The sequence below is a fragment of the Heteronotia binoei genome, chromosome 7 (genome assembly GCF_032191835.1).
Source record: "Heteronotia binoei isolate CCM8104 ecotype False Entrance Well chromosome 7, APGP_CSIRO_Hbin_v1, whole genome shotgun sequence".
In the NCBI taxonomy this organism is placed as follows: domain Eukaryota; kingdom Metazoa; phylum Chordata; class Lepidosauria; order Squamata; family Gekkonidae; genus Heteronotia; species Heteronotia binoei.
In genome coordinates, this window is record NC_083229.1 from 46,497,370 (window position 1) to 46,514,144 (window position 16,775).

Consider the following 16,775-nt stretch of genomic DNA (forward strand, 5'->3'; position numbering starts at 1 on the left):
ACAAAAGTTCTTGGTACAGCTTGTAGCATTCCTGATTTTATTGTGATAGAAACCAATACTTTCTTAAAACAGATAATGGAACATTTGAGTAAATGTTCTTCATTCTCTACTACAAACATTAGCAAAAATACACAGTCTATGCTATACATCACAGGCCACAGCCTTTACTCCTATATATTTGGAGAGGGGGAGTGCAAAGATGCAGATAATATTTGTTTGTTTACTTCATTTATAGCCACAGTACTGTAAGATGATACCAGTACATGAGGAAAACAACACAGTTCAATTCAGATACAGATTCAGAATTGCTTTTGAAGGAGCATGTGACAGAATGCACTTTTTAAGAGGCTTAAAAGTGCTGTACATACAACAACAGGGTGTAAAGGGTTACTTCTTCACAGAACCAGAGAGTCTTGAGTAACAGGCTGCTCCAGGCAATCTGATTGGTTGGCATAAGCTGAGGGGGGAAAGGTCTTGTGAAAGCTGGATGCTGAGGGAATTCAGTGAGATTCTTGCCTTAACTGAGAAGAGACATGTACTGAGACCATCTGTAAATAGCCCTAACAGGAAAGAGTTTTGTGCTGACAAAGTCAGATTTCAGTCCTGACTGAGTGCTGTTTGAATTCAGCATTAGCTGAGAACAGTTTGAACACAGAGAACTGGGGGAAAGTTTGGCAAAGAGGTTTGGGTAATACAATAAGACTCCCATTCAGGCCAAATGAAAGGGGAAAAACCTTCTAGGGAGAGAAGAAGAATCCATACTCAGTCAAACAAGGAGAGTTATCTCTGAGGAGTACAGAGATCTTTGGTCTGGTGTGATTAGAAACTGCCTTTAGAGATCTAAAAGTCAATGAACAACTCAAGAAGAGTACTGGTGTTCCAAAGAGAAGGGATTTGGGTACTAGGTACCAGCCTTCTGGGCATCAAAGGAGCCAGTGATTGTACATATAAAGTATATTGGAATATGTGGGAAAACACTGGAACAAAAACCTCTCAATACAAAGATCTAAGGACCTGTGAAAAATTTAAGAACCTCTCATTAGCCTGATATATAAGAACAAAAGTCTTTGCATATATGGTTTTTACCTCAGTAATTTCAACCCCTGATTTCAACTGACCTTTCCCCTAGATGTTAAATAAAATCTTTTGTTATTTTTAATTTTAAAAGCATTTCCAATGCCATTTTCAGTTATTTAAGTTAAAGGGTGATCCTATCCCTAGGGTTATCCTATCCTTTCCCTCAGGTTCCTGGGCAGAGCAAATAGCCAATATATATTCCTGACACTGGGTAGGACAGCCAAAGTTACTTCATCGGAAAAGAAAACATGTCACCAGGGCTGCTCAAGTCAGTGATGGTGCAAAAAACAAAACCTATCGTGTCAAGAAACAATTGACAACTTCCAAAAAATTAATACATTGTATTATAGAAAATATGCAGACCAAATACCAATATTCAGACATTAAAGAACAAAGAACAATCCCATATAAACATTATCAAAGGATGACTCCAAAACAATCTTCATACAGTCTGTAAGAAGTACTAAGACTCAAGTGTAAAGTTCAAATAGAGTCCTTCCATGGCGGCATCAAAGGAGAAATTCTTTCCTTCACGCAACCACCGGTTTGAATTGCGTTCCGCTGCCTTTACAGCTTCTTCATAAGCCAACTCTAAAACCAAATGTGACAACACATATAATAACAAAATACCTAATATACAATAATTAAACACATAAATAGACATAGAAACTACTCCAACTTACAACCTGAAAAGGTCCTCAGACCAATATCTTTCCCAGCACATACAGGATAATCACATTAATGACAAGACTCTCTGTCCTAAAAAGACAAGTCACAGCTGGTAACAATAAGAAACTCAAGGGGATCTCAATAAATTTCTGAAAGCACCTACCCCAGAATTACACAAAACATGAGAGATCATTATATAAATTAAGGCCAAAGGGTTCTATTGTATTTAGGCGATGTATCCACCTAGCCTCTTTCTGTAACATAATGTTTTGTATATCACCGCCTGTAGCCTTACAAAGTTCAACCTTCTGTATCAACAATTCTAAATCATGGTCTGTTTCCTTATAGTGTTGGGAAAGAGGAACGCCAGGAATTTGGTGATGAACCCTAGAAATGTGCTCCAAGACATGAGTCTTAACAGCTCTCCAAGAGCATCCTATGTAAATTTTTGAACAAACCCCACAAATTAAGGCATAAATGACTCCCTTAGAGTCACAGTTTTTAAAACCAGTTAGCTTAATAGTAATTCCAGTCCTTACATCCACATATTCTTTCAGCTGCAAAGAATATTTACAAGCTTTGCAGCCCTTGCAACGATAATGCCCAATAGGAAGGTGGGATAGTCTTGGCAGTTTCTGCAAGTCAGTATCACATAGATTCCATGAGCACTGAAAGCCCACTGTACGTGGGGACCTACATCCTGTAATACTAGAAACAATACCCCAATGGCGATAAATAATACTTTTTATAGCTAATGCCTTAGGGGTATACTGTAAAGACCAAAAAATATTTTTTGTGTCTTTAAATCTCCTTCTCTCCTCCCGCCCCTTCCAACCTTGTATCATCTGAGCCCGGTTTTGTCCCATTGTCCTCATTCTTGCTTTATTAATAATTGCTTCCGGGAGGGACGGTGGCTCAGTGGTAGAGCATCTGCTTGGAAAGCAGAAGGTCCCAGGTTCAATCCCTGGCATTTCCAAAAAAGGGTCCAGGCAAATAGGTGTGAAAAACCTCAGCTTGAGACCCTGGAGAGCCGCTGCCAATCTGAGAAGACAATACTGACTTTGATGGACCAAGTGTCTGATTCAGTATAAGGCAGCTTCATATGTTCATATCCCCGTTCTACAAATTGAGCCACTAATTGGTTACTTGCTTGCACATAATCAGATCTCAATGTGCTATTCCGTTTCATACGCAAGAATTGGCCATAAGGCACATTATTACGTAAATATGGGGTTGAAAGGAAGTATAGTGAAGATAACCATTCTTGGCAACCGGTTTCTTATGGTTCTTAATTGCCAACGTGTTGTGGGTGATACGAAACACATATAATAACACATATAATGTTATTATATGTATCTAAAAATACAATCATGTCTTGATCCTCTTTGAAAGAAAACGTAATGCTAGAATGGCATGCATCCATCCATTCCACTAATGCTTCTACTCTTACCCCATGTTTCAAAATCAAAAAAATGTAGTCCACAAACTCTAACATGGCCATAAATAAACAAGCAATAGATGGCGCCAGAGAGCTACCCATCGCTACCCCCTTGCGTTGCAGAAAGAATTCTTCACCAAAACGAAAATAGTTTTTTTCTATTATAAGATCTACCAATTCAAGTAAAAAAGATGTAGGAGGATCGAGATCTTCCCTTTGGTCTAAATAAAATTGTGCCATTATTCTCAAGTCCTCAAAGGGAATATTAGTATACAATGACTGTACATCCATAGAAACTAATACTGTATCAGATGGAATAGATCGATCCTCAATTTTTAGAACAAAGTCTGTTGTGTCTTTAACGAAACTTGGAATTTTATTCACAAAGGGCTTCAAATAATAATCTACAAATTTAGATAAAGGTTCCATTCCCTGACACTATAGGACGACCTGGAGGAGGGTTACCCTCCTTATGTACCTTTGGGAGGGCATAAAAAATCGGAACTCTAGGATAGGGATTGTTAAAAATTCAAACTCTTTTTGTGACACATAACCCATCTCTCTGGCATCTACTAAAACCAACCTTATCAACTTTCCTATTTTTTCAGTAGGATCAGAACATAATGGTACATAATGGGCCACATCTGATAATCTCGTGTTTTGTGTAATTCTGGGGCAGGTGCTTTCAGAAATTTATTGAGATCCCCTTGAGTTTCTTATTGTTACCAGCTGTGACTTGTCTTTTTAGGATGGAGAGTCTTGTCATTAATGTGATTATCCTGTATGCGCTGGGAGAGATATTGGTCTGAGGACCTTTTCAGGTTGTATGTTGGAGTAGTTTCTATGTCTATTTATGTATTTAATTATTGTATATTAGGTATTTTGTTATTATATGTGTTGTCACATTTGGTTTTAGAGTTGGCTTATGAAGAAGCTGTAAAGGCAGCGGAACACAATTCAAACCGGTGGTTGCGTGAAAGAAAGAATTTCTCCTTTGAAGCCGACGCCATGGAAGGACTCCATTTGTACTTTACACTTGAGTCTTAGTACTCCTTACAGACTGTATGAAGATTGTTTCGGAGTCATCCTTTGATAATGTTTATATGGGATTGTTCTTTGTTCTTTAATGTCTGAATATTGGTATTTGGTCTGCATATTTTCTATAATACAATGTATTAATTTTTGAAAGTTGTCAATTGTTTCTTGACACAATAGGTTTTGTTTTTTGCATCTTTGCTTATATTGTGTTGCCATTGTTTAATTGCAAGTCAGTGATGGGGCAGAAAAACAGCCTCTGAAGGAGGGAAGTTGAAGGGATCCATCATAGAGCACTTATAAGATTCAGGATCTGTGATTATGTCCATTGCTGTGTTGAGGAAAAAAAACCACCTCTCTTTTCCACCAAACAGATGGTACAAAATTACCACAGAACTGTATTCTGCGGGGGGGGCAGCTAGGATGTTGATGATAAATCACTTGCTTATGATATCATTAATCTGCTTTAAACTGTTTCAGAACTTAGAGTGGAAATGGAAATAGAATCAGAGCCTGGTTTTTCCACTTAGATGGGGTGGGTGTGACAGGCAGATATTCCACATTATTTCCCATGCAAACACTCACCTCTCCTGCATACCTTGTTGCATCCACAACATGCTCAGAGCCTTTGTCATCTGTAGAACCCCAGTGGATGTGGAGTTGACGCAGCCTGTAAATTCCTGGGAGTGGTCCACCCCTCAATACTGCAATAAAGAGCTTCCGTTAATACAAAACTTTCCACTGCCAGAACAACAGTACAACAGTATACCTCTGTTGCAACAACAACTAATTTAATTGAAGGTGTTTTCTCTTCTTGATTATGGCTTCTCACTTTTCCAAAGGAAATATCCATAACACTCTTATTCCACTTACTTCTCTAATGAGCAGAAATTATTGTTGTTCTTTCCCTTCAGTAATTTGGGAGGGGGCGCTAATCACAATCCACCAACATGGTAATTTAAACAAAGACAAATTTATGGTGACCTGAGCTTTCATGAGCCAAAGTTCTCTTCATCAGATGTATAATATACTATTTTCAGTTAATATACAGGAATAAAAGTGTGGGGGGAGTTATTACAAAGAGAGGTGAGAAGCGCCAGCATTCCGGGACATGAGCATGTTGCATTTAGGGTTGTCTTCCTCAAGACGGGGCTTGGAGATCTCCCAGAATTATAAGTTTTCTCCAGATGACATCAAAAAGTTTCCCTGGAGAAAAAGGCTGCTCCTTGAGGTCCCCTCCCTCTCCAACTTTTGCTTTCCCCAGTTCCACCCCACCATATCTCCAGGAATTTCCCAACCCAGAATTTGCTACCCTAAGTAAAGAGCAAAACAAGGCTGCTTCCACAGGAGGAACTGAAAATATCACCTGATTAAGGCACAGCCAGCAGCAAGCTATGTGGGGGTGAGCAGGAATGGCATCCACACTTCCCTATTCTTGTACCACTCATAGCTGTCCCCTGTTGATCACTTTTTCTTCACTGTGCCTGTGCAAAAGCTCCAATGTTTCTCTTTCCCTGTTGAGCTGCACTAATGATACAACATAGCTCAGCAGGGAGGTTAAAGAGCTAAAAAGGAAAGGGGATGGCATGGCAGCAAAGTGTCCCTTGTCAGTTTGAAATCAGAGTTCCGCTTAACCTACAGTAGCAATCCACATTTTTTCCATAAGAACATAAGAGAAGCCATGTTGGTGTGTCACACAGTGGCCAAAAAAATTACACACACACACACACACACACACACTGTGGCTAATACCACTGATGGACCTCTGCTCCATATTTTTATCTAACCCCCTCTTGAAGCTGGCTATGCTTGTAGCCGCCACCACCTCCTGTGGCAATGAATTCCACATGTTAATCACATTTTGGGTGAAGAAGTACTTCCTTTTATCTGTTTTAACCTGACTGCTCAGCAATTTCATCGAATGCCCATGAGTTCTTGTATTGTGAGAAGGGGAGAAAGGTACTTCTTTCTTTACTTTCTTCATCCCATGCATAATCTTGTAAACCTCTATCATGTCACCCCACAGTCGACGTTTCTCCAAGCTAAAGAGCCCCAAGTATTTCAACCTTTCTTCATAGGGAAAGTGTTCCAACCCTTTGATCATTCTAGTTGCCCTTTTCTGGACTTTTTCCAATGCTATAATATCCTTTTTGAGATGCGATGACCAGAATTGTACACAGTATTCCAAATGAGATCGCACCGTCGATTTATACAGGGGCATTATGATACTTCCACATTCCACATTCTTTCACAGCTGTTCTGAGTCTATTCTTGAATTTAATTCAAATTCAGCACTTTCTTGCTCTTGAAACTCTACTGCATCATAAACCAGGGCATCTACCTAACTATACAGTTATCTTTATCAGAACTTTGACATGAGCACAAAGTACAGTATTGAAAAGGTTTTTTAATGCACATTTCGAGCACATTTTCTTAATGTACATTTCTAGCAATTGCCTTTCAAGTGCTCCTCTCCCACGTATAGCATTTCCCACATGTTAGCAGGCCTAAAATGCTGTACACATAATGAGTTACCAATTACACAATGCCATAAAGCTTTTGAGAAGACTGGAAAGCAGTGAGCAAACGAGTGGGCATCTCCCTCTTTTCCCAAGGTAACAACCAATCTACACATTTGGAGAATGTTGTAACCCGCTTTGTGCCTCCATTGGGATACAAATGAAGTAGATAGACAGACAGATAATTAGATGGCTGGCTGGATGGATGGATAGAAGCAATAGTAAAACTTCCCAGCACAGTCAAGAAGGCTCCTTCACGTTAAAAATGCACACATACAGACACCCTTCCTGCACACAGAAATTCTGGCAAAGGGGAGGGGGGGGGGAGTCTTGAAACTGCAAACTCAGATAAGCATACTGGCAAGCCCATAGAAACCCCCAGAAAACACAAAAACAATGAGAAAACAGAAAAAAAAGAAAGCATTCCCAGCAGCCTGCAAACACTGACTCCCAATCTTTCTGGTTAATCCCAAATATTTCTGGGATTTTTGGGGACCATTTTCAGTGACTATGCGGGGGGGGGGGGGGGGGAGTTAGCGAAAATTCATTACCCTGTAATATTAACTTTCCTCAGGCAGACTATATGATGCCAACATGCATTTAGTCCTGTGTCTTCTGACTGCACTGTGAAATGCGCTGTTTGGGGAGGGCTGTCCTGTTGGGGGGGGGGGGTGTTGTATGTAAATTTACATTCAAATCAAAGAGATGCCCATAGCCATAAGTGCTTGGTCATGGAACTTTACCAGTTTTAGAACTCTGTTTGGCTTTATGAGACATGATGAGACCAAACGGTAGTACTGTGGCCAATAGTTGTGGACAGCAATCATATTTGAGAACAATAATAACTCATACTTGTCATTTGTGAGCTAAGTACATGTCACTTCGAGGGTAGCAAGTGAGGCTGAGTTTTTGCCAAAAAGTCACACTTGTCCCATTTATAAATAGAGTCTACCTTCTGCCTAAATGAACAGTGAGATACAATGGCAAGAAAGAAACCTGGAAAGCATGAGTAATCCTTCCACAAAACAGGAAGGGCATTTGAAACTGTCATGACAATGTATCTGGAGATGTCTCCTTTTTCTGATCAGGGGTAAATGTTTCATTTTTTCCATTTATTGTGGCAGAATTGCACTTTGCAAAGAGCTGAAGAAGCACAGTAGGAAAAAGCAAAAGTCATTAGCCCAGGCTTTTAATGGAATCCCTCCCACCTTTCAGTTCACCATTTTAGGACAGATTTTATAGCTTATTATTTCACATTTCCTGCCTACCCTGTCTATAATTATTTTAGTTCTGTTTTATGTACTGTGCTTCTGCAATCAAGCTCTTCTGCTGTTTTGGTGTTCATTGTTGCACTGCTTCTGGGCATGTTATTTATAGGTGGTGTTATTGCTATTGTTATTAAATTAATTTATTTATTTCAATGAATGCATGAATGAAATACCTTGGGCTGGCACAGCACAGAATGTTCCATTGCTGAATATGACCCCTCTATATAAATCTCTCAGCATTCTAGTATTTTGTTCAGACCAATATTAAAGCACAAGTGGGGCACCCACAAGAACTTGCAAGGAATATCTTGTTTCTCCATTGCCTTTTTAGTCTTTCTTTCCCTCTTTATCTTCCCTTTCATTCTCTCCTACTTACCTTTTATTTCTTCTCTCTCTAGCAGACTCTGTACCCCTGCCTCCCCACCTATCTTTTTAAAAATCCTCCTTATGCATGAGGATTTATTTCCCCCTTTTGCCTGTTTTTTTTTCTTATTTTACTTACCCCCTCCTATATTTTACTACTTTTAAGTCTTTCTCTTTCTCTTCCCCTCCCCCGCACTGATTGACACTTGGACTCCTCAATATTAGGTGCAGATTATCTAGATACCTCAAAAATGGCTGCTAAGATTTCACAATGTAAACTTGCAAGATTTCAGCAGCACACTTTTCTTAAAGAATAAAACATTAGTTTTATTATATTTAGGTTTTTCTAAACCTTGATGCATTTTTTTTACATTTCGTATTTTATGCAAACCTGGGGCTTTTACCAAACTTGTAGAACAATATTTCTTGTCTCTCCCTGTCCCCATTGTGTAGATTTTTTTAAACTACACTCTATGGATTTTATGATTCCACAAGTGATATTTATCTGGGTTTGTAAATTCTGTTTGTCCCAAATTATATTAAATTGGTTATAAACATCATCAAATGGATACTTGTCTGGCTCAGTATCTGAAAATTTCATTTGAAAAAATATAATGCTTGAAGTACGCATTATGAAGTATGCTGATATGATTTCTGAATTTGTGAAGTAAATTTTTCCAGAAGTGTCATATTCCTTGTGACCGCCTCTCCCCATATGAGCCCTGAAGACATGCTGCGATCTGCCAATCAACATCTTCTGGCCATCCCTGGCCCAAAGGACGTCCGTCTTGCCTCAAGGCTTTTTTGGCCTGTCCTGGTGGAATCAGCTCCCCATAGAGATCCAGCCCCTACTGGATCTGTTGCCATTCTGTAGGGCCTGTAAGATGGAGCTGTTCCGCTGGGTCTTTGGTTGAGGCAAGCGAGCGTCCTCTTCTCTTCTCTTATTGTTCAGTCATCTACTGCCTCCCCGCATAATAACTTACCATCTGAATTATTATACTACGGCTGATAACTGTGCTTAATCTGCAAAATGTGCCCATCCTGCCTGTATTACATTTTTATTTAGTTATGTGGTGTTGTTTAGTTGTAGAGTATTAATTTTATTGTTATATTTTAATTGTTTTTATGCTTGTAATCTGCCCTGAGCGCTTATGGGGTAGGGCAGAATATAAATCTGCTAAATAATAATTAAAAAATCTTCAGAAACCTTTAAATTTTAAATTAAAATTATCACTGAGCAACTATATGTATTTTTGCCACAATTTCTACATGTATTTCTTCTCTTCGGTGTTCTACAGGACCTTAGCCTCAGCATACCCATGCATCATTTTCCTGCCAAAAATTCAGAAGGGATTTGACCAACAACACAGAGTGCTATTTTTTAAAACAGGGGTGTCGAACTCATTTGTTATGAGGGCTGGATTTGATATTTGATATGTATGTCATAAAATGTAATGCCAGATAGAGGATATATAAACTTTATAAAGGGCACAGACAAACAAAATTATTATTTTTTACTTAAAATATGTTTAAAACATTAGCATGCTTGCAATATTTTGTTTAACAGTCTCTGATAACTGACATGTCTTGCTCTGAATTATTGCATAAAAACTGGAGACAATACCTGTGCTGTAGCAATCTTGAGTATGCTATTCAGGTGTTGTTTAGGTGTGTAAACGTAAGTTACAAACCTACCTTTGATTTACTGACATTTATTACAGAAATCTCATGGTCAATGCTTAGAGCCCAAGCCCCAGAGGAAAACATGAAATGGCTGGGCATTGTGAGCTTTTGTACATAAATTGCTTCATGTACTGGTCAAGAACATGTGAAGGCACCATGTCAAAGACTGAGAGGTATGTGTTTGTCTCCAAAACTATAGTCTTCTACAGAAAAATAACTACAACTCCTATGTGGCAGTGCAAGAATAGAGAGATAGCCATATATAATGGTCAGTATCAGCCTACTATCTGGGAAGTATAAGTTCAAAATCCCGTCAATCAAAGGAAATCAAAGGAAAATGTGAAATGTAAAAGAAAAATCAAAGAAAAATGTGCCAGATGAACTTGGTCTGGATGCACTCCCAGCCTAATCCGGGTTGTTGTTATTCCACTTCTGGATCATGAAGACATGAATACAATGAAAAGAGGGAGAAAAATCCAGTTGCACCCAGGAGAGCCCTGGCAAAAAAATTCTCTCTCTCTGAAAGCTCATACCTTGAATAAAATATTGTTGGTCTTCAAAGTGCTTTCTTTGTATCTCTCCTGTGTGATTGATAGAGGGAACTGGGCAAAGGAGGCTCTTCCTCTTTCCCTCCCTCCCCAGGGTTAGGGTTAGGGTATGAGGAGGGGGAGGAGCCTTAGCCAACAGAAGGAAGAGAAACTTGGCTCAGTAGCTCTGCAGTGTGATTGAGAGCACCTGGCAACCCAGGTGCTTTCAATCACACAACAGAGATACAGAACCAAGCTCCTCCATTGGTTGAAGCTCTTTTTCCCTTTGGAAAGAGGGAGGGGGGAGGAGGGAAAGAGCAAGAGGCTGCTTTGATCAGGTGCCTCATTTCAGGGAAGGAAACTGGCAAGGGAGAAGGAAGCAGGCAATGGCCAGTTTCTGGCAGGCCTGATTGGAGTCCTCTAGGGGCCAGATTAGGCCTGCAGGATGGATGGATGATTCCCCTGTCTTAAAGCTTTCAATCTGTATGAAATTTAACTCTTGTCATGTATCACATACTTATTTCCTGCTGTTCAGCTATGCAGCAAGCAGAAAAGAAAGAGGAAAGGCAGGAACAAGTAAAGAAGTGTAGTAGGGGATAGAAACTCTTCGGGCTAGCAAAAGTGTCAAATGCTCATATTTATTATATCTATCAAGGGTTGGAAATAGTCCTCACCCACTCACAATGAACTGGTTACTGTTTTGATGGAAGCTGTTTGAAACTGGCTTGTTTTTGTAACATCGCTCCTCACCCCTGCTGTTTTCTGTTAATATTAATGGTGGTGGTAAATGCCATCAAGTCACTGTGGATTTATGGCAGCCCTATAAGATATTCAAGGCAAGAAATGTTCCATAGGTGATTTGCCATTGCTTGTCTCTACAGAGGTGACCCTGGACTTCCTTGGTGGTGTCCCATCCATGTACTAACCAGGATTGGCCCTACTTAGCTTCTGAGATCTTATGAAGCTGGGCTAATCTTGACCATTGAGGTCAAGATGTTAACATAAATGCATTAGCCTAATCAATGTATTTTCATGCATCAAATGAAGTGAGCTCCAAATCACAAATTGGGGAGGGACAGTGGCTCAGTGGCAGAGCATCTGCTTGGGAAGCAGAAGGTCCCAGGTTCAATCCCCGGCATCTCCATTGAAAAAGGGCCCAGGCAAGTAGGTGTGAAAAACCTCAGCTTGAGACCCTGGAGAGCCGCTGCCAGTCTGAGTAAACAATACTGACTTTGATGGACCGAGGGTCTGATTCAGTATAAGGCAGCTTCATATGTTCATATGTTCAAATGCTTATGCTGAAATATATTTTATTAGCCTCTAAAATACTGCTGGGCTTTTGTTTTATCATCCTATTACAGATCAGTGCTATTATATGCAAGGGGGAAGGATATCTAAATTCAAAGTTTGTTTTTCTTAACTGTGATTTTCATATAGTCTCTATTGCTAGACTCTTACTGAAGATGACAGTCAAAATAAATTTTGTCCTTTGGGGGTTTTGACACAAAACCAGCAATTTTTGTCACAAGGTCTGCTGATTGTATTCATCAAACATGAAAATATAGCAAATTCAGACCAGCAAAAATAAGAAGGTGGCAATCTGTGCCACACAACAGACAGAGATAGGCTTGCCAATCCCCAGGTCCCAGCGGGGGTTCTTCCGCTTTCCCAGGCTCCTTCCCACCCCCAGTCAGCTAGCTGGTGGGGGGGAAGCCACGCCCCCAGAGGACTATGTGCCTTTCTACCTCCGGAGGCTTCAGGCTCCGATTGAAAGGCTTCCTCTTGGGATGGTGTGTCTGTGTTACTTTGAAGAAGTTGGCAGCAACTCATGAGTAGAGAGGCCAATCCCTCACTTCAGAGTCACCAAAAACGGGGTGGGGGTAGGTGGGGGGGGGGGAGGGAACGTCTGCTGAGCACTTCATTATTCCCTATGTGGAGATCGATTCTCATAGGGTATAATGGGGAATTGATCTGGAGGTTTCGGGGGCTCTGGGGGAGCTGTTTTTTGTGGTAGAGGCATCAAATGTTCAGTATAGTATCTAGTGCCTCTCCCAAAAGTACCCCCCAAGTTTCAAAACGATTGGACCAGGGGGTCCAATTCTATGAGCCCCAAAAGAAGGTGCCCCTATCCTTCATTATTTCCCATGGAAGGAAGACATTTAAAAAGGTATGCTGTCCATTTAAATGTGATGGCCAGAACTCTCTTGGAGTTCAATTATGCTTGTCACACCCTTGTTCCTGGCTCCACCCCCTAAGTCTCCTGGCTCCAGCCCCAAAGTCCCCAGATATTTCTTGAATTGGACTTGGCAACCCTAGACAGAGAGAACAACTGATTCTTCTATACATCAGACGAGACAGGTAAAAACAAACTCTATCAACCAAGAATGTAGTTCTAGTTATATATAGTCATGGGGAAACCAAGTCTTATAGATGTGAAGGCCTCACCTGTTGCCAGATTTGCAGTGACAGGTGATAATCCACAAGAGAAAACAATGAGTACCCTCTTCCCCCAGATATAAAATGATGGCTCTGCCATGTTATTTCATGATAAAAACAAACTAACAGTACAGCACAGTTGGCTGTGTCAATAAGGATGCATTAACAGGTCCATAAATAAATAAACATTGCCTCGGCACACTGTTTTGGCACGTTCTTTGTCATTATGGTCAATAACGTTAGCTATGTGTGTTTGCCAATGTGTAATTACTTGGCTTGCATTTCCAAGAAGGACATTTCCCATCAAAAGCAATGCTATTTGTCATAATTGAAAACAACTGTTGATAGAAATGAGGCTTTTATTGTACAATCATTGGGCATAGAGACTGAAAAAACACCTGCAAAAGGATAGTCTTTATTTCTGATCTCTAGTGCCCCTAGTGTACTGTTCTAGCCCCAGGCCTCTAGAGCTACCAAATGTCTTTGTTCATAGCCTATAAAAGGAAATGAACCCATGTCTCCCCGAGGAAGAAAGCTGATAACCCAATTTACTGCGGCAATCCCTGAAGGCCTTTGTTTGAACAACGTTCAAGTTTTTTTGACCTCCAGCAACAGCACGGAATTTCAAAGTTAATGCTAACACAGGTCTTAAAATCCTTTTGTGCCAGGACACTGCTGGTCACATGTCAGTGATTGATACTCTATGTGCTGGAATTCCCAAAGATAAAAGATGTGTTAAGCACAGAGTGAAAGGCTTAACTTGGACTTTTCTTTCTGTAGTTGGTGCAGAAATGCCTGCACCAAGTGCCATCTCCCTGTTTCAGCTGTGCAGTTCTTCTCAGTCTGATAGGAATGCATCAATACAAAAATAAATCACCATCAACAACATGCTGTTATGTAAAGATCTCAAAGAGCTGCATGAAGAACAGATAAATTGTGTCATGCCCATAAGATAAATGAGGACAACAAGACGAAAGGGGCCAGCCTGATTTTCCGCACTGGTATCAATAGCAGAATTTCCACTGGGATGAACATTATATCTAAATAGCCACATCCTAGAACTTGATGCTCCAGCACAGGTCCATAAGATAGGACGTAACAACAACTTTACTAGGATCATGTAACAAAACACGAATATATGACATCTTGACTGTAAGTGGTTGCAAATATATAAAACAAGCAATCAGTGTTCTGCTCCTTAAACATCTGATATTTGTCCTATTGAAAACAATTATCCCCCCCCCCCCAAAAAAAGGTAGTCCCCTGTGCAAGCACCAGTCGTTTCCAACTCTGGGGTGACATTGCTTTCACGTTTTCACAGCAGACTTTTTATGGGGTTGTCATTGCCTTTTTATGGGGTTGCCATTGCCTTCCCCAGTCATCCACACTTTCCCCCCAGCAGGCTGGGTACTCATTTTACCAACCTCAGAAGCATGGAAGGCTGAGTCAACTTCGAGCTAGCTACCTGAACCCAGCTTCCGCCAGGATTGAACTCAGGTTGTGAGCAGAGCTTAGGACTGCCAAAGCATCCCCTTATTAAACACTTTGGCTACTGCAGATATGGACAAAACAATTACTTAAAAAAATCTTTATTCTAGACAGAGTGATTAAACGAGACATTACATGGAAAATGCATGTATCAGTCTCCCTTTATTTCAAAAATATCCAAATCAGATCCAAAGGCTTCCATCAGGTGTGGTGAGAGAAGTGACTTAAAACTCTCACTTCCAGCTACTTTCCCAGCCATGGGGGCAGGGGAGAAGCATGGAAGAAAATTCCACTGGAATAAATGAGAATTGCTTCATCATAAATGAGGTCAGGATTGTGATCCTAGTCCTTGATATTAAACCAGCATAAGTGGAAGGACATCCGCTGAGAAGAGTTGTGAAATGCAGGCACTGCCCAATTCATGCTTATAAGTATTGTACAGGTCCTTCCAGAAGGGTGAATGAATAGTGCTAGTATTTTCAGAAGACATTCTCCAGTCCCTAGTCAGAGTAAGATCCATGTGTATTTAGATTGACTTCTGGAGTAGCCAGTTCTCAACATAGCCTACGTTCATTATAAAACTAGAGCAGGAACACAATATTTTAATACAGCTACTTATTCAAGATTACTTGGCACAGATTACTTGGCACAGATTTTTGTCAATGCTTGCTCTGTAAATTACAGCCTACAGTAGTATTCTTTATACAACAGATGCTGAAATTCTTCCATTGAAGTAACAACATAGCAAATATTAATTTATTTTCACTTCACAAAGCTTCTTATCATTTGGAAAAATTGCATTCTATTTAGTTCATTTTTTAGGAGCAAACTGGGCATTACAACAGTTCTTGAGCAAGCTAAGCCAAGTGAGCCCAGGGGTGGGGGGTACAAGTCTGCACCTGCTGCCATCATTGCCATAGTATGGTCCAAGCTGCATAGACCCTGCGACGCCACCAGCACCACAGGGCCACTTGGCTCGGCTTTCTCCTGCCCCCTATTAGTCCTCTAGAGGAATGGACCCTAGGGAACTTTTCCTAGTAAATTAAAGGGCCGGTCCACTCCCATCAGTCTTCATTAAGTCACAAAACATCCCCAGGTTTAAAGGATAACATATCCATGAAGTTCTATGTCACAATGAAGATGAAGGTGCATGGCATTTTATGTGATATATATTGCAGTTATATATATATAATTACGCTAGCACATCATGATCTGGTCATATGCATTTCTGCATATGGAAGGCCTTGTTGGCTCACAGAAGAACGATCACACAAGAACATTATGCAAGAAAAATCCAACTACATACAAAGGTGTACTTCCACACACAAGAAAAATCATGAGAATGGCTTTAGAATCTTCCTTTGTCCCCAGTGTGAGTTCTTGCCCAAGTTATTGTACAAACATCCAAGGAACAGTGCTAGGAGATAACTTGTACCACTGATATATCCCAAATATCTTAATATATTAATTTATTTCGTTTTTATCCTGCTCTTTCTATAAGGAGCCCAGACAGAGTGGTCCCCTCCTCTTCCCATTTTATTATCATATGATAACATGATATGATATCATATGTTGTGACTACCCTGAGCTCACTTGTGTGGTATGGCAGCATATAAACCCAATCAAATAAATAACAAACAAATAATCACAACACCCACTACCCCTTTACAACACAACCCATTGTGTCATCATGGAAATCAGTTCCGACTGTTAATGATTAAAACTATACTTTCTTTTGATTTGAGGTTTGAGGTTCAGCAGAAATATTATAGGTTCAAGTATGTAGTTCTTTACAATAATGTGCTACAGGCCATGGGAGGTTTGCTAAAGTTAGAACATGCCTTTCTGCTTGTTTTTGAGCTTTGAATAACAAAGGCCTTTGGCTGAAATATTATCCATTGTGGCCAATTCTTTTTTTAATCTTAGATCAGGTATGGACACTTGAGTTCAAAATACATGCACAAGTCAAATGTGAAGGCAGCACAGTTGTAAAATTTGACTTGGAAGAGAGAACAGGGAAGAGATCAGTCTGCTGCTTACTAGTATGTAAGGCACAAGGCATTTTGAAATGGCAGTCAGCCCCTTAGTTTTATTTCATTGGCATGCATAATAATGACATTATCCAGTAAACAGGGTAGGCTGTTACAATAGCCAGAGATAAAGAAGAAACATGATCCAGAAGAGACCACAAGAAATGAACTGTAAACATTCAATGTATCTTGAGTTTAACTTTTTGACAGAGATCTTTGTTCATATCAAAGATTGATAGCAG

The 16,775-nt window shown here is 40.1% G+C and overlaps 1 protein-coding gene across 1 annotated transcript in view; it reads right to left on the reverse strand.

The window, feature by feature from the left end:
- The window catches only part of LOC132574713 (carbonic anhydrase 3-like), a 37,253-nt gene that overhangs the window by 14,613 nt on the left and 5,865 nt on the right, over positions 1–16,775 (reverse strand). Inside the window, exon 3 of the mRNA XM_060242948.1 lies at positions 4,805–4,923. Coding sequence (XP_060098931.1) covers positions 4,805–4,923 — 119 coding nt within the window. The remainder of the gene's footprint in view (positions 1–4,804; positions 4,924–16,775) is intronic.